Source organism: Ammospiza caudacuta, chromosome 11 (assembly GCF_027887145.1).
Source record: "Ammospiza caudacuta isolate bAmmCau1 chromosome 11, bAmmCau1.pri, whole genome shotgun sequence".
Taxonomy (NCBI): Eukaryota; Metazoa; Chordata; class Aves; order Passeriformes; family Passerellidae; genus Ammospiza; species Ammospiza caudacuta.
In genome coordinates, this window is record NC_080603.1 from 6,732,311 (window position 1) to 6,750,828 (window position 18,518).

Consider the following 18,518-nt stretch of genomic DNA (forward strand, 5'->3'; position numbering starts at 1 on the left):
ACTCAGAAGCTCCTCGGCTGCTGTGGGTCACAGCCTGAGCGCTCTGGCACTGCCCAGCACTGGGGGTTACAGTTTGTTTATGGTTACCCACTGCAGGTGAGTGATCCTGGCTCTGGTGACATCACAGGGTTCTGAGGGGCACAGCCAGGAGCTCCCCCATCCACAGAGACAGATCCTGTGGCACAAAGCCCACCTGGCAGTGGGCTGCACACCTCAGTGTTTGCCCAGATCCCTTCCAGGTGGTCCCTGCTGAGGTGGGGCTGTGCCACTGTTACACTCCCAGAGTGACTGAGGCTGCTAGGGACCTGCAGAGCTCATCTGGTCCATTACTGCTGAAGAGTCTCTGCTGTAGGCCAGCAGTGATCAAAGTGTTCTGCCTCCCTCATTTTTGAGTGACTTGATGACAGGTCTCACAATGGCTGCATCCTGATTCCAGAGCTGGAAATTTAGAGTTGGAGATTGAGCCCCACCGTTAGCAGTTTCTCTTGCTTGTTGTCCCCCAAACTCTTGGGATATTCTGCACTGAAGTCTGGCCCTGACCTTCCCACACTGCAGCAATTCCCCTCAAACTGCTGGACAAACTCCCAAAGCAAGGTGTAGGTGCTCCCTCTTGATATTCAAGCCAAGTTTCATTGGACAGGCTCTGCAGTTTTCAGGGTCTTTCCCTGCAGTGCAAACCCATTCCAGAACCTGTGGCTCCCCCAAAATTCTCCAGGCTGTCCAGGAGGCTGGATCTCCACCCCAACACCTACTGATGACCAGGCAGCACAAAGCCCCTCCATGAGCACTACCTTGCAGTCACAGCAAAGACACAGCCATAAAAATAAAAGCTTTTTATTTTTTTTTTATATACCATTACAGAAACATCTGAGTAACATTCTCAGGACAGGCAGCTCTGGGGCCCAAGGGATGAGCACAGGCAGCCAGCTCTGGGGTCTGCCATGCTGTGCTCCTGAGCTGCTGCTGCTCTTGGTGCATGATGTCCTTGCTCCTTGCCCTCAGGGAGGTGACCCAGCACTCCTGGTGTCAGGGTGTCACCTTCTTGTAGGTGATGTGTAAGTGCTGAGTCATGGGCTGCGTAGTGGTTGCCATTGAGACAGTTTGTTCGAGTTTCCCATCGGAATTGAGCCTGAATTTTCTGGTAATCTAAACCAGGGGGAGGAAAAGAAATAAGGAAATCAAGCAATGAGTGTCCACAAGGTGAATGCCTTACCTGGGCTTTCTTCCCTTTGCCATCCACCTGCCTGCTGAAGGATATCCTCGCTACAGCAGGCAAATGAACAAGGAGGTTTGTCTCCTAAAGAAAGCAGCCTTCTCCACAACACCAGCTCCAAGCCCATTACCCATGGAACAAGGCATGTTCACAGAATTAACTGAGTTGGAAAAGACCTTTGAGACCACCAAGTCCAGCCCATGACCTAATTCCATCTTATTAACTAAACCATGGCACTGAGTGCCACATCCAGGCTCTTCTTAAACACCTCCAGGGACAGTGACTGCACCATTTCACCTCCCTGGGCAGCCCCTTCCAATGCTCAATCACCCTTTCTTTGAACAGCTTATTCCTAATGTGCAGCCTAACCTTCCCCTGGTGCAGCTCAAGCCTGTGTCCTCTTGTCCTGTCAGTGGTTGCCTGGGAGAGGAGAACAACCCCCACCTGGCTATAACCTCCTTTCAGGGAGTTGCAGAGGATGATGAGGTCTCCCCTCAGCCTCCTCTTCTCCTGCATATCCCCCCTGCATCCAATAAAGAATGGAGGCTGTCCTTGCCCCTTCTCATCCACGAGTAGCAACAGAGGGAACCTTGCCATAATTTCATTAAGCTGTGCTTTCACAAATTTGTATTAAATCTGCATTGATAACACCTTTAAAGGTGATTCTTCAAGCAACCTAAATCACTCATGACACAGCCTGGTGCAGGAAATGAGCCTTCCTTCCTCAGTGAGAGCTCAGCCAAGCCACAGCCACCCTGAATCACTTTTCACCAGGAATGCAACAATATGGTGAAGTTTTCTCAAAATGAGCAACTCCAGCAGCAGCACACATGTCCTTCTCACAAAACTGTGGCCTCTTTGTTTCACAGGTAATTTAAGCTGCTCTTGGTGAAGGAGAAAAGGCTCTGGAGTTGGTTTCCTGACAACTCCTCTCATTCCACACCCAGACACTCACTAGGACCAGTCCCTGGGCCTGAGCTTCCCACAGGTGCCAGATGAGCACAGATCTCCAGCCCTAGAGCTTCCTTCCTTCTTCCAGCCAAGGCCAGCCTTGGAGCCCTCAATTAGGAATATATCTGCTGGCTTTCTGTGCTTTGCCCTCTCCTCCTGTCAGTCTATCTGCCCACAGCTCAGGCAGCAACTCAGAGGACAGTCCCTTTAAATGTTTGCAATCCAGAGCTCTGCCTCCCTGCTGACACCCACAGGATCTAATTTACTTTGCTATGGGAAGGAGGCACTACAGCTGTTCCTGGGAAAGAGGAAACCTGAAAACATGCACCCAAAGGCAGGGGAGATGGGACTTCCCAAAGTTAGGACACTATCTGTGTAAGCAAATCAAATTTTTGTCTACATCTGCACAAACTTGTGCTCTCTGCTGTCTAAGGGTAAGTTTTACAGCACACAAAAACCAGGCTGTGAGAGCTTGTCTCTCAGCTGCTGCTCAGCCACCACAGCTTCAGATGTGACAGTGACACCTCCAGAGGCGACCTCAGGATGCCACACTGACTCCAGCAGTGCCACTGCACTCACAGCTGCCTGTACCCCTCCAGCTGTATCAACAAACCCCCACTACACACCCAAAAAGTCAAACCCCCAAAAGCAGCCAACCAAAGGTGGAGCTGATAGCAAGAGCCAGCCCCACCCTGCAGCCACAGGTGGGAAAAGAGCCCAGAGCAAGGTCTGAATGCTCTGAAAAGTACAGAGCAAGAACTGCAGGTGTTCCTGAAATATCCTCATGAGGCCCAGTACTGACCATACCTTAAATTGCATCCTCATACTGCAATCAACCCAGAAAACCAGCATTAATAACTAATCCCACTGCCATAAGAGTATTTAGACAAGACTTTCCTCTTTTCTTCCCTAAGGACCTGCTACTGGCCATTCTGGAGACAGGATTCTGGGTTAGCTGGTCTCATCCAGCCTGTCAGTTTTTATCATAATGATCCCTCTGGGTCTCATAATGTACAAAATCTGTTCTGAAGGCACTTACAGAAATAAGCCAGGATGCCATGCAGTACTTCCAAGAACCTCTGATGGCATTCTGTAATTAAAGCATGCTAAATAACATATCCTCTCAACCAGACTCCTCCTGGGACAAGCAGTGCTATAGGAATGGCTCACTCTGGGTGCACTCACCTGCTCTACATGGGGCTTCTTGGCAAAGGAGATCCTGGCTATGGAGTGAGAAGCTATAGACAGCTCTTGTCCATTCACCTCCCCTTCCTCCACCTCCACCAGACCTAGGGAAAAGCAAGGGCACACATATTATTAGGCTGCAAAGGTTATTTAAGCATGTCACAATTGTAATTTTGACCTTTCAGTACTTAAGAGGAAGCTTATAAAAAAGAGGAAGAGGGATTTTTTACGCGTTCAGATAAGGACAAGACAAGGAGGAAGTTTTTAATCTGTAAGAGGAGAAATTTAGGTTAGATATTGGGAAGAAATTCTTCCCTGTGAGGGTGGTGAGGCCAGAGAAGCTGTGGCTGCCCCATCCCTGGAAGTGTTCAAAGTCTGGTCAGACAGGGCTTGGAATAACCTGGTCTGGTGGAAAGTGTCTCTGACCATGGCAGGGAGGTGCAATGAGATTTAAGGTTCCTTCCAACCCAAACCATTCCATGCTCTATTAGGCTGCTTAACAGACCAGCCCTCCCTGTGGAGAATGGTTTTATTTGCCCTAATTAATTTTATTTATTGACAACTGCAGATCCACACAACCTCAGACATGGAAAGCTGGACTTATTCATACTGTGTAGCATGAGTGTCACAGCACAACTGGCACTCCTCCCTTCAAATCTGTCATTTTAGATGCAAACTTCAGCATCAACTGGGGTTTAACACTTTCACTCATAATAACTGAGATGTGGTCCTCTCTCATTCAGTCCCCATAAAGCAAGAAGTACCAAGGTGCTGCACCCACACACTGGGAGGCTCTCCTAGTTTGGGAACCACTGTGGGTCCAGCACCAAAGAGCAGTGATTCTGACAGGAAAAATTAATTAAATAAAACTGTGAGAGGTGCAAGAATTTTCTCAAACACCCACACACTGGGAGGCTCTCTTAGTTTAGGAACCACTGTGTGTTCAGCACCAAAGAGCAGCGATTCCGACAGGGAAAAATTAATTAAATAAAACCATCAGAGGTGCAAGAACAGTCTGAAAAAGTAATGAAATGGCCCAGCAGGGTAAGAACCTCTACTTTTCCCCAGAGTGGGTATGAGGAGTGTACCTGTGTTCTGGGCACTGATGAAGGCCACCTTGTTAGTGTCGGGTTTGAGGCGGATGAAGCCGCACTCCCGGTGCATGGGCTTCCTGGTGTCCGGGTGGAAGGCGTTGAACCTGAGGGCAAACCAGAGCACAAATCTCATGGGTTTTGCATTCAAAAGACATTTTCTGGCCTGTTTTCCTCTTATTTAACCCCATGAGTGCCTGCAGTATTCTTTGAAGTGTAAAAGACTGACAGCAGTTCACAGTTGAGAGATGAAAACCTGGAGAAATACGGTTACTTTACAGAGGCACAGCTATTTCTTAAAGCTGGAGTTAAGTCTTTAAGTTCAAGTCTTTAAGTCTTGAAGTTTAAGTCTTTAAGTCAACTTAAACTTAAAGACTTAAGTCCTTAAGTTCAAGTTCAAGCTTTGGACCTTCCATGACCCCTGGCTCTTTCTAAGAACTAGCTCAGAAACCTCTCAGATGTTTCACAGACGCTGAAGCCACATGTGTCTCAAAAACTTCCTTTTCTCAAATAAATATCTGGAATTACTGTATCATCCTTATTTAGTTTTTACACCTGGAAAAGTTGTTTTGTCTGTATATTCCTTGCTGTAGAAAGCAACAGAGCAGACATATTTCTCCCATCACTTCCTTCAAAAAGATAACAAATTCAGCTCAGACTCTTATTTATTCTTCAGGATGCCTTAAAAACTGTAGGTTTGGTCCCCCATAAGATGGGTGATTATACTTTTCAAAGGAAAAACAAACTTAAATCAGGCAGTTTTCAGTGCTTGGAGCATTTAAGGGATACAGGGACTGTCCTGCCTATTTTCCAGGTGCTTCCTAAAGCTCAACAGCTCACAGGTCTGTAACTTCTTGACACAAAGAAAAGGAGGGGCAAAAAGAAAAAGGTGACTCAAATAAGGAACTGTTCCCAAGCTGGGGAGGGAGGTGCAGCCAGAGCAAGACTGTCAGAGCTCTGTTTCTTTTGGAAACTGGACTAAAGCAGTCCCAGGCTGAGCTGGCAGCTCCAGCACACTCCAGGAACACAGGGCATCTCTCACACAGCACTTCCATCTTGTAATTCTTCTTTTCTTGGTTTTCAAAGCAACACACTTTCCAACTCACCCCTGCTGAAGGAACACTGGAGCACTACTAAGCAGTAGCCAGTTTGTCACTTCCCTCTCTCTGGATTTCTTTTGATTTTTCTTAGAACAACCACTTGAAGCCAAAACAAGTAGTTAAGCTACCTGCCTCCTGTCCCACATCGTTTGATAAGCACTAATTTTTCTCAGATTTTCACAGTGGTGAAGACTGAGGACTACAGCTTAAAATGGAGACACCTGGTAGCCATGTCACAGCTCCTCCATTTATTCTATGTGGGAATTTCACACAGAATGCCAATTAATCACAAGTTTTTGTCAGATTATGCCCTCTTCTGACTCAGAGATGGGGCAACTGAGAGGTGTTTTAAAAACTTTTATTCCATTTTCAGTTTAATGTGAAGGGTGAGACAATACAGATGTTATAACTCATGCTATCTCAATCAGAAGCTATTTCTTAATTACAATATATTATAAGCATTTCTTGGCCTATCAGCTTTTGCCACACTATGCTGTAAATGCCTTAAAGCTAATCATCTAAAATTACCCTTCATGGGCCACTGTAGTTGGCATTTGTAATGCTAATTAATCACAAGTTTTCAAGGAAAATCAAAGTTAGACCATGCAGTCACACACCACAGCATCATCATCTTGTTTTGAAAATGAGGTGGAAATTTATGTACTTTGATGAATTAAGGTGAAAATTTCTGTTCTTTGCCACTGGAAAAGAAACCCAACCAACAAATCCACGGCTGCTCCAATCCAGGAGCTGCTGCCAAGCCTGGCAGATCCCCTGACTTACGAGAAGTTGAGCATGGGCTGTCCCACGTGAGAGATGTGCACTTCCTCCAGGTACTGGAAGGGCTTCATTGTAGGGAAGGTGCCATCTCCTGGTGGGTCTGAGAGCCAGGTGCCCAGCATCCAGGACAGGGGTTCCATCACAGGGTTCAGCTGGGGAGTCTCTGTGGAGCAAAAGACAGAAGGAAGAAGGAAAACTCAGGGATCTGTGCTCTGCAGGTTGCTGTGAGCTGCCTGCAGCTGGCTGGAGGTGAACACAAAACACCTCAGAAATGGTTCAACAGCACAGGAATGCTTTTGTTCAGAGCAGTGCCAGCTCCAAGGGGGAGTCATGGAAAGTGGGTCTGTTTCCACACAGAGAGCACTCTTGCAGGTGGGTCCATTTCTGACTCCTTTCTGTAGCTTGATCTGAAAGAAAATCCCACTCCCAGCCACATGCAGGGAAGAAGATGACTGAAAGCTCAGCACAAAGAATAATCATTAAATGATAATGAAGCCTCTAACACTCTGGGCTGATCTCTCTCAAGCACTGAGCACACACTGTTCCTGTTTGTTTCAGAGGCTCAGGAAATGAGTCCTCATTTCAAAAGAAAATCAGGCTGTGTGCATATTCAAGATCAAAGTTTGGCTATAATATTTTTTAAGAGGTTAACAATGGCCTGAACTTGTACAAAGAGACAAGGAAGGATCATTCAGAAGCTGTTCTACTAAGGCTCTGGACTAATGCAAACATCTTAAAAATACCTGGGTGCCTGTAAGGCAAAGAGTAAACAAAAGAGAAAGACACTTCCCTTTGTCACTGCAGTTATGAAAAAGCAACCAAGGCCTATTTCACAAAGTTAAAACTTCTTTAACAAATCATTTTACAGAACCACAGAATAAGATGAGCTGGAAGGAACCCACAAGGATCACCAAGTCCAACTACTGGCCCTGCACAGGACCATGCCAAAGAGTCACACCATGTGCCTGGGAGCATTGTCCAAATGCTTCTTGAACTGTATCAGGCTTGGTGTTGTAGGAGAGTTTTGATAAACAGTTTTGCATTTTACTTTCAGAGGCTGTGACCTGAAAAAAATACATCAGAAAAATGGAGACAGACAATTTAAAGCCAGGTGAAGAGCAGAGCAGATCCATTACTAAGGTGTAAGTAAAGAAAGCAAAACATCACCCGTGGGATGTTGGGAAAGATGGATTCCCACACAAACAGGGTGCCTGCTACTCTCAGTAGTCTGTTATGCAGAGAAATATGACTGAAGTAAGCTTAAAGCATGGCCTCTTCCCCTGCATGGCAGAAATATTTCATCCTGGCAAGGTGGGTGCTGCAGGGGGGTGTTTCCACACCTAGAGATCAAGAATACAAGAACAAGCTGCCTGGCTGATCTAAAGGGCACAGACTAAACTGCAGGCAGAAATCACAACCTAAGAGTAAAGCTGTGGCCAAAATTTGCTTGACCAGTCTGAGTTTCACTGTGCTCTTTATGAAATGTCAGGCTAAAAGATTGAGCAAGGAGGAAGGACAGTCCACACCTGCAATGCCAGAGGAGAAGGAAGAGCAGCTTTCCTGGGTAAAGAGACCACTTGTGGTACCCATTCTCCCACAGACAGCACGTGTGAAAAGCCAGCCCATGTCAGTAAAGTGCTGCTACTTGCTTTGCTCTATCCTTAAGTATTTCGCAAGGGAAGCAACATGAGGAAACATGAGAGCTCACTAGGACATCAGTGATAGAGGTCCACAGCATCAGAGCCAGGATCTCTAGAACACCCTGTCAGACTGTGCAGTCCCCAGGACTTGGAAAGGGGTTCCCACAGCCTGTGCAGCAGTGTCAGTGTACTGCACAGTATCTCCTTGTACTCACCTTTGCAGTTCCATGAGGGGAACACACAGTTCTGTGGATAAGCAGCATACTGCTCCTCCCTCCAGCTGATGTTTGCCTTTCACTCTCTGCTGCATTTCTTTTCAAGCTCTTTGCAGGCTCATTTCCCATGATGGAAGTGAAAAGCAAAGCTTTGGAAAAGCTGCAGGAGCCTGCAGCCTGGGCTGCTGCTGCCCTCTCCTGGGTCAGCATGCCAGGAGCAGGACAGTTTCTGTCACCACAGTGCTTTCATAGGGCACTTCACTTTCTGCTGCTTGCACTTCAGGAAAAGCATCCAAACAACGGATGAAAGGAATGGCTGTAGCCATTCCCACTCTTTAGACTTGATTATAAACCAAGAGAAGCCAAGGGAAGCCATTTCCACCATCCCACTGCCTTGCTGTGCAGCACCCAGCCTGGCTGGAGGTGCCTGAGCTGGTCTCACCTCCCAAGGGCTGGAGTTGCAGCCAGCTGAGAAGTGAAGATGGAACTGTACATCCTGAAGTCTCTGGCACTTGGGCAAACAGCACAGCCAAATGATCATTATTACTTTTCTAAACTACCTAGATGGCAGCAAAGCTAAAGAGCTCTTTAATTCTCATGTGGCTTGGAAAAGTCGAGAGCAGCAGAAGTGAGCAAAGACCAGGGGCACAGTGAAGTGTGGTGGGTGCAGACATCCTGATCTCATCTCATGCTCTTCTTACCTTCAGTGTTGGGCTCTGACTGGTGCACTAAGAATTTTTTCCTTCCTGGCTGGAAGAGTGGAAAAGCAAGAGGGGAGGCAGACAGGAGAGAGTCTGATTGAATCCACCAGAAAAAAAAAAAGCGAAACCCACAGCTATTTGAAAAGCAATTTGCTTTTTTATGTCATGGTTGGGGCAGGTAAATGCAAGACTACTGTAGCAACAAGAAGTTCTATGCTGAGCTGCTTTGTTTCAAATTTCAGGTTTATAGACACAGTCACTGTCAAGACACTGATGAAGGAGCCTGTATATCCCTTTTAAAGGTCTAAACTCCTGGCACATCATTTTTACAAAAACCCCACTAATTTTGACAAAACCCCACTTAATGGCTTAACAGATAAGTGTATGATAGTATCAAGAATGCAAATGACATCTGAGAATTTGCAGCACAAGAGACCCTGGTCACCCTTCTGCACACTTAAAGCTTCACACTCAGAGGGGGTGCTCTTAAATGCAGATTCTCTTGCATTCATAAGCACAGCTCCTCTTTTGCCTTATAACAGGGAAGCTCTCTCTGCATCCTCTTTCTTTACAAAAACATTCCTGGAGTCACCTTCTGCACTTCCTAGAAGCCATTAGGGACCCAGCATCTCCAAGACCCCATTCCTCTACAACCTGGTGAGGTGGAAGGTGTCCCTGCCCATGGCAGGGGGCTGGAACAAGATGAGCTTTAAGGTCCCTTCATCCCAAACCATCCTGTGGTTCTAGAAGATCTCACACAACACCCATGAAACAAAACCACACAGCCATCAGCAACCTGATCACCTTGATCTCTTTCCTTCAGGAAGTCACTCAGGCCACAACCCAGGCCCTGAGCACACAGGTCAGTTCTATTTCAACACCTGCCCCTGCTCCACCCCTCCAAACTCACAGACTGTTCCTACATCTTTTCCATCCCCAGAAAGTTTCCAAGCCAAATTCCACCCTGCACTGGAACTGGCTGTCCAGGCTTTGCACCAGGAGATGCTGAGTTCTCCCTGCTTCTGAGTGGGATCCCTGGCACAGAAAGCTAAGCTGGCACAAATTCTACACAGCTTTATCAGTGAGGGGCCAGCTGGTTGCTAACAAGGCAGCTAACCCGTTTCCTTGAGCTGGGGAACACTTCCTACAGAAAACTTGAGGGAATAAATTATACAAACAACAACAACAACAATAAAAAACTCACCAAAAATCCCCAAAACAAAATCCCTGAGTCTTCTAAGTGAGGGGTCTGCAGCATCAACCTGGCAGTTCCCTGAAATTCTTCCTTCAGCACAGCTGCTAACTGGGTTTAAAAGAAAGCATTAAACACCTTTGCCTTGTCCTTGTCCCTGTTTGTGAGGTGACCATCCTCATCCTTGAGCAGGGCAATGTTATTTCTAAACTGCTTTTTGCCATTTATATATTTGAAAAAAAATTATTTTTCTCTGCAGTTTTGGCAGCTTTGACTCCAATTGAGCTTTGCCTGTATGAATTTTCATACAGTGGGGAGCAACACCTCTGTGTCCTTCCCACATTACCTGACCTTGCTTCCACTGGGCATCTTCCACCATTCCATCTTATTTCCAAGAGAAATCCCTGGCCAGCCAAGCCTTCTGCCTCACCTGCTTGCCTTCTGACATTTAGGAACTGCTGTTCCTGTGCCCTTAGGAGATGATGTTTAAAAGTGACCAGCACTGACCCCAGCAGAAACATTTCCCAGGGCACCTTACTCATTAATTCCCTGAGCAGCCTGAGGTTTCATGGCCAGAGTTGAGGTTTTTCAGGCACTTTTCTTCCTGTCACCAGAGATTTGGTGATGGCTCTGTGGTCTCAAAGTTCACTTTGCTCATGAGATCCTCTCTGATGACAAGCAGGAGATGAAGATCATCTTCTAAGTCAGCTCCCTGAGGACCTGCTCCATAAAGTTGTCATGCAGGTGTCTTAGGAGCCTCCTGGCCCAGGCTGTACCAGCTGTGGGATGCTCCCACTTAATTCCTGGCAGGTTCAAGTCCCCTGGGGCAGCTGACTTGGAATCATCCCTTAATTCCTCAAGGAATAATTTGTCAGTGTCATCATCCTGGCTGGGAGGTCCAGAGCAGACTCCCACAGTGAAACTGCATTATTTGTTTGCCCTTTGATTCTTATCCAAAGGTTCTCAACTGTGCCATTGCCAATTGTGAGCTCCTGACACTCCAACCCTTCTGTCACACACAGTGCCACCCCTCTGTCCCTCCTGAGGAGCCTGGAACTGTCCCTCAGGGCACTCCAGTCACAGGGAAAACTCCCACCAGGTTTCACTGATGCCAGATCTCTGAGACTGGGCCAAAGCTCCTCACTGGTCCCTCCTGCTGGGTGCATTAATGCAGAGACATTTCTGGTGTGGTGCACTGTGACCAGCACCTGGTGATGCAGATTTAGGGATCCTATTAGTGCTGCTTCCCTCAAGTTTAGGGACTCCAGCCCATTGCCCTTCGCTGTTGACCCTGGTTTTGTCCCTTTCCCCTTTCCAAGCTAGTTTAAGGCCCTATCAACAAGCTCTCCCAGCTCCTGTGCTAGAACTTTCTCCCCCAAGAAAGATGCATCCCACCAGGTGTGTCAGCAGATCAGCTGTTGAACAGATCATCCCATCTCTGCTCCAAAAGCTGGAAATGGCATTATATTCACACTCAGTAATTAATTTCCTAGCCAAGTTCCAAGGTGGTAATGCTCCACTGCCTGTAGTCATTGCCAGAGTTCTGCTTTACATAACACAGAGAAAATATTTAAATATTTTTTTAAATTCTACTCTATCATGAGAAACCAAACACCCTACCTGAGCTCAGCCTTTCTCTCCAGTTTTCCTTAGTTTGCTGTTTCATTGCTTCCTAGCTGCAAGCTGGGTTTTTGTTGTGAGTCATTGCCAACTCACTGCAAAATTAAATGCTTAATGCACAAACTCTACAGACTATTAAACAAAAAAAAAAAAAAAAAAAAAAAAAAAAAAAAAAAAAACACCTGGAAAGAACAAGACCATCCCACTGAAAAAAACCCAACCAACAGCAGTGCAAAAAGTCTTGTTTGCTCCCTTCCAACTGCCTTTCTCTCCAAGGAGGAGGTCAAAGAGCCACCACCCTCAACCAAGTCCCAAAGCTGGTGTGTCTGCACCATGCTGAGCACAAAACAGTTCACCTCCCACCCAAGTGAAATCTCTCAAGATACCTCCTGCCATGGATTCAGCCCTGTGCACACATATTTCTACTCCTTATCTCACTCTCAGTTTACTTTATGTCTCTCTTGTTCTTTGCAATGCTCACCCTACAGACCAGTTTTCTACCCCAGCCATTCCCACCCCAGACAGGGCACAAAAAAAAAATCACAAGCAGCACCTGCTGGCTCAGAATAAAAGCAGTTTTCTTCCAAAATCTAGCTCCAAGTTAACATGCAACTGCCTCCTGGAGGCAATTTTCCTGACAGCACATCTCTGTGACCCATGAGACACATTTCAGTTTCAAGCTGAGCTGGACACCAATCCTTCTCAGCCAGGTGAAAGCACAGCACCTCCAACCATGCACAATCCCATTTCTCATTGCCAGTCAGGAATGGGATTTTGCTTTTCCTTTTCTGCAGCATGAATGAAATCTGTTGCCACCACCTCAGGCCCCACAGGCCAGGTCTCAGGACTCCGCCTCAGCACAAAACCATGCATTAAGTGCTCTGTTATTCTGCTTGCCCAAAGTTTGCCAACTATGCCTCATTTGCATGTAAAACTGTAAATGACCCCATTTCTACACTGGCTTTGCACAGGTACTCAAAGACAAATCCAAGCCAGATTTCCCACAGATTCCTAGTAAAGTTCTAAGCGTTTTTCACATGAACTCATTTTGCAAACTCTCCTGCCTTTAATATGACCTTCATGAAAACAGACATGCAGCATGGAAGAGGCTCCTCATACCCCCAAACAGCTGAATTCCAAGTTTTACCTCTCTGACGAACCCAGAAACTCAAATGCCATGGAATCCTACCTGTGTCTGCTCCATGCTCAGCCATGTTTGCAGATATTTTGCTATTTGCTGTACCTGCAGCCCCCCCTGCCCCAGAAAGCTCTCTGTGCAGGGTGCCAAGATGGCCAAGAGGGAAGTGAGCTCATGTTTGGGTAAAACACTGATCCTGCTGCCTGCTGGGAGATGTAGTTTTGCAACCAGACCAAACTGGGGCACGGCAGGAGGAGGTGGGGCTGTGGAAGGAGCTGCTGGGATCTCCTGTCTGAGTGAGCACAGCAGAGCTGTGAAACCTTCATGCAGAAGAAGAAGGTCAGACAGTGCTGTCAGGACACCCAGGACTTCTCCAGGACACATCTCTGGTGGTTTGCTGGCTCTCCCTCATTTCTCCCAGGGCATCCTGTGATCCTCCAGAAGCCACATCTCACCCTGTCCTGCCTGGCACACTGTGCCTAACCACACTCATCCACCGGCAGCATTCCTCAGCCTCCATGGACCTCATGAAGCAGAAAGAAATATTTTCCTACCAAACAAACACCTAAATTCAAAATTCAGATGGAAAAGGCCACCATTTCAGCTGTGCTGTAGACAGCCTGGGGCTTCTCCTAAACCAGGGTGAGACAGGTTGGGAAACAGCCCTCAAGCACATGGTGACAGCTGGAGCTGGAGCCACCTGGGCACCCTGAGTCACCCAGCCCCAAGTGTGGCTGGCAGGCAGTGCTGGGCAGCAGCCCTGCACAAACCTGCTCTTCCCAGCCTGCTGCAGCTTGGAGACAGCCAGCAGAAATTTATTGGTCTCATTAGAGGAAAATATGTGAGAACTAGCACTGAAATGAAGTCCTGCTGAGTGGGTGTGGGCCTAAAGTTGGTGTTTTGTGCTCAGGATTTTGTGGGAGCAGCTGAAGGTGAGGGATGCAGACAGGTAACAACCTGCATGGTCAGCCCAGTCTGGTACTTACACACAAGGAACTGCCTTCAGCAGAAAAAAATATGCAGGCTCAGGTTCACAGCTAAAGCCATCACCTCAACCACACATCAGATGAGCTGGGACAACTGAGACAGGGCTGCTAACAAAGACTATTATTAACCTAACGTGTTACCTGATGTATTTTTATGAAAATGAAAAGCCTTTCTGAACTCAGCTTTGTGTTACAGTAAAACTTGGTGTCTGGGCATGAACCAGACTCATCTGGCTGCACTTCATCAGCTATTTTCACTGCCATGAACTAGTACTACAAGCACACAAAAAAAGAGTCCAAAACAGAAAAACACCAAGATGAAGCTAAAAAATTTTTTTAAAAGCCAGTCAGTCACCAACCAACCCATTAAAAAAGTTCCCATCCTGCCAAGCTAAAACTGTCAAAATGGTTGATTTTCACACACTGATCTCTATTTTGTTGATAAAAGATGGGAGAATGGGTAATGAATTGGTCAGTTCATTAGGAAAACTTACATTTTCCCTTATAAAATAGAGTATGTGACTCATATATTAAAAATATCTTTACAAGAACATAAAATTTTCACTTCTTAAAGGCGTATCTATGAAAACACTCATCTTGGGAAAAAGGAGAAAAATCATAGTGCTTACAAGAATAAAAAAAAATCTCTAAAGATACTCCTTCTGCAATTAGTATCTCAGTATTGAAGGTATTCCAACAAAGGCAGACACCTTTTAAAATAAATGTATAAATAAATATATGTATATATATGAATGACAACTATGGAACCCTAAAATTGTATTTAGTTATTTTCTTTAGTTTGACACCTAAACAATATAAAAACACAGACCAGAAGGTACAAACAAGACTAAGCTGATTTCCCAGGGCAAAACTTTTCCCCTCTCCACCCAAATAAAAGTGTGAGTTTTCCCATATTGTGAAAAATTAGATACATATGGGAAAAGTAGTGCTGGGTGTCAACCTTCATGAATTTTAGAGTCTACTTTCCTCCCCTAGTGAGGAAGTTGGCCATGCTACAACATGCTGTCCATGCCAGCATCACTTTTCTGACTTCCCAACATCCCCAGAAGAAGCCATGGAGTGTTTCTCCTAAAGGAAAGGTGAGAATCAGCCAGCAGGAGACACCAACCCTCCACAGGTGACAACTTCTCCAAGCAAGCCCCACATCACAAATCCTTCCCAAGGCAACCCAAAGTTTTCTCATCAGCCACACACACACCACCATTAGAGGGTCCCAAACTCCTGCCCTGAAATGCACCTTGCAATCAGTCACTGTGTACACATTGTACATTAAAAGACACTTTTTTTGAAGAAGAAGAAGAAGGGCCTCATTTGATTTCTAACAAACTTTTTACATGACCTGATCCCTCACTGAGTTCCCCTATGCTTTATGGTGTTTAATTATTATTTTTGTAATTGATAGAGAAGTATCTTCCATCACTCCCTGCTTTATTATGTTTCCTGACTTCTTCTGCCTTAAAAGGGAGGAAAGGATCAGACATTTGCTCACAAATTGTGACCTCAATGTGCCTCATGACATTGTCATATTTGATACCTCCCACTTCACTTGCATTTCCTGTATCCTCAATACTGAGTGCAGTATATGAAATCCAATACCAAAAGTATTTCTTATGCCACTGAGGACAATAACAGATTTCCCAGATACCTGCTGCTAGGACAGCTCATTAACACACCAGAAAAAAATTCACAGGCATTGCCAAAGGAAGAAGGAAAATCCTAGTAGGAGCCACTGTATCACAAATAAGTTAAAATAATTCAGAAAGAAAAGAAAATAAATTCATGAAAATAAATTCATATAGAGTTGCCTGTAACACCACAATCTAAATTCTGATTCCACATCTTGGAAAGGTTAGGGGTGTAAGAATTAACTTGTGGGCCCACTGAGCGAATTTTTTAATCTGTATCCATTGGTGTTAGAGAAGCTGCTACTCCTCCTTCCCAGAGTGTCACACCTTCTCCCCATCACACCTTTCACAGCCCCCAACTTAAGAAAGCAGGGAATTCCACCTGAGTGCAGCACCCCTGCAATACTGACCACAGTCCTGGGATATCAGGCTGTTCAAGTAAGGGAAAGTGTTGCGCTTCATCTCATTGAGCTTCTCCTTGAGCTTCCTGACTTGGCTGTCGGAGCGGCTGATCCTCTGCCTCAGGAGCTTCAGCTCGCCGTTCTTCTTCTCCACCTGCTCGCGCAGGCAGCACACCTGGCTCTTGCTCTGCCGCGAGGAGAAGCAGTACGAGTGCAGGGAGTCGATGAGCTTGCAGGCGCCCGAGGCCGACATGATCACCTCGTTGATGGACATGGGGTTGGCGTCCGTGTCCCCCTTGCGCCCCAGCACGGCCTCGGAGGCGGGACGAGGGGTCAGGTCGGCCGGGGACGCCGACAGACCCTGCGAGGGTTTCTGGGGGGTGGCCGTGAGGGATGACGTCGGGGACGCTTCTGCGACGGCCTTGTCGTGCCCCAAGGGTTGGCTGCTGCAGCTGGGCTCCACGTCTCTCTTTGGCCTTTTCCTTTCTAGCTGCTCCTTGGGGAGAGACGGCCTCTCCCTGGCGTGCTTGGAGGAAAAGCTGTACGAGTGCAGGGAGCCGATGAACTTGCAGGCACCGGAGGCTGGAGGGGTGAAATCGTCCACGGACACGCCGCTCCTGTCTGCCACCCAGCTCCCTGCCCAGCTGCCCCTGGCACAGTCCTCGCCAGGAGACCTCTCGGGCTTCACCTGCACCCCAGCCTTGGTGCCCAAATGATCCCCTAACGTCCTTCTCCGAGGGCCGTCCAGCTGGCTGTGGAGGGCCTGCTCCTCCTTGGGCACGGATCCTATTTCCTCTTTCAGAGTGGCCTCCTCCATCTCTTTCGTCCCTTGCATCACCATGAAGTCCTGGCCAGAAGATGGAGACCTATGTGCTACCTCACCGCCTCCCTCCTGCGGGGCCTCCCCATCCTTCACCAGCACCTGCCTGGCTATTTTCCTTCTGCTCCTGACATAATCCAGCTTGCCGTGCTTCTTCTCCACCAGCTGGAAGATGGTGGGGACAGCAGTGGGCTTCAGCAAGCGGTGATGGTCTTCCAGCCGCTTGAAGAAACTGTCTTTGGTGAAGTGCTCGCTGCAGAGAAAGGAATACTTGGTGGGAGTCCAGTTGTCTCTCTGAACAGCTTTCAGCCACTGAATCAAGCGCTTCGAATCCTTCAGAGGGAATCTGAAAGGGGAACAGAGAAAACCCGCTAAAAAACAAGCTACATTTTGGGAATCAGAAGGGTTGGTACTTTACGAATTGCAGAACCATGGAATCATAGAACTGTTGAGGTAGGAGAAGACCTTTGAGGTGACCAAGTCCAAGGTGACGGCTTGGTTTAGGAGATTTTGGGGAAAGTTGTGTTTTGGGAAGTTACGCTCATTTACAAATGAAATTACACTCATTTAAGAATTATTTCACTTTGGTCTGAAACATTTCATATTCATTCGCTGCATCAACAGCTCCACTTCACAACAAGCGTAGGACACAAAGGTGTTGTTTCCATTTGCATCAGCAATCGATCCATTACTCCGCTCACCAGCCCCAGGAGGAACAAACAGCCTGTGCCCAAGGAATGGGGATGTGCCCACCACCAAAGCACCCATCTCAGCCAGCGTGCTGCCCAGCGTAACCCGGCTGCTGCTCACACCGAGTGTGCTTAATAACATTTAATTAGCTGTAGAAATGCCTGCAGTACACGAAAGCCCCTGAGCAGGAGAGCCGGGCTCCGTTTCCAATGGGACTCCCGAGACAGGGACTTTTCCCGGGGACTCACGGCCGGCAGCATCCCCAGCGAGGGCTGAGGCGGCGGGGCACGGACCGGGGGAGGGTCGGGGTGACAGGCCGGGAGGGCCCGGCCCCATGGCGAGGGGCGCTCCCGCTGCCCGCCCGGGGCTGCAGGATCCGGGAGCCCCGAGCCGGTCTCCCCTGAGGGAAACAAAGAGCGGTCGCTGCCGTGGGGGCCCGGGGAAGGGAGCGGGATTGGGCCCGGGGAGCGGGCGGCCCAGCCGCGGCACTTGCGGCGGGCCGCCCTTACCTGTGGAAGGAGACGGCGCCGTGGCGCGCCTTGCCCTGCCGGTTAGAGCAGTTGGCGGCGGCGCAGCAGATCACCATCTCCGACCGCCGCCGCCGCCCTCGGCAGGCCGGGCCCGCCCCGGCCCCCGCCCCGGCCCCGGCCCCGCCGCGCCGCCGTACGGCAAGATGGCGGAGCCGGGTCACCCCGGCGCCCCTCGCCGGTGGGGAAGGGGTTTCTGTACGGCACAACATGGCGGCCGCCACATGGCCGCCGCCATTTTGGCCGGGCTGCAGCTGTACGGCGCTAGGCAGGTGGGGAAAGGGGGGTTCGCTCCCGGGGCCTCTCTCTTGCCTCGTCGGCGCAGCTGGGCGTCCGCCTCCCGACGAGCCGCTCGGTCCCTGGCAGCCGAGCCCTGAAAGGCGTCTCCGAGTGGGGCGGGCATGGTGGAAGGGCTTACTCTCACGGGGAACGGAGGGGCGGGGCTGGGCCGGCTCCGTACAACACCATGGCGGCGCCCATTTATCACATCATTCTTAGGTGTACGTGTCACAGGACCCGCCCGTCGGCGCTCTGCGCAAGGAGCCGAACGCTCACACTCCGCGCCGCCCTCTAGCCCCAACCTCAGCCCCTCCGCCTGCCCGCTGCCGCCCCGCGCTCCGCT

General features: G+C 48.3%; 1 protein-coding gene across 3 annotated transcripts; it reads right to left on the reverse strand.

The window, feature by feature from the left end:
* Nucleotides 1-819: 819 nt before the first annotated feature.
* Nucleotides 820-18,411, reverse strand: THAP4 (THAP domain containing 4). Of its 3 annotated transcripts, none has more exons than XM_058812301.1 (6): nt 18,315-18,411; nt 15,869-17,025; nt 6,324-6,483; nt 4,438-4,547; nt 3,350-3,453; nt 820-1,146 (listed from the first exon to the last, which is right to left on the reverse strand). In XM_058812301.1, the coding sequence occupies exons 2-6, from the start codon at nt 16,698-16,700 to the stop codon at nt 1,027-1,029; spliced, it is 1,326 nt and encodes a 441-aa protein (XP_058668284.1). In that variant the 5' UTR covers nt 16,701-17,025; nt 18,315-18,411; the 3' UTR covers nt 820-1,026. The 3 variants fall into 3 exon arrangements, with proteins under 3 accessions (XP_058668284.1, XP_058668283.1, XP_058668285.1); XM_058812300.1 differs by lacking the exon at nt 18,315-18,411 and adding an exon at nt 17,879-18,006; XM_058812302.1 differs by lacking the exons at nt 15,869-17,025; nt 18,315-18,411 and adding an exon at nt 12,878-12,963.
* Between the last annotated feature and the right edge of the window lie 107 nt (nt 18,412-18,518).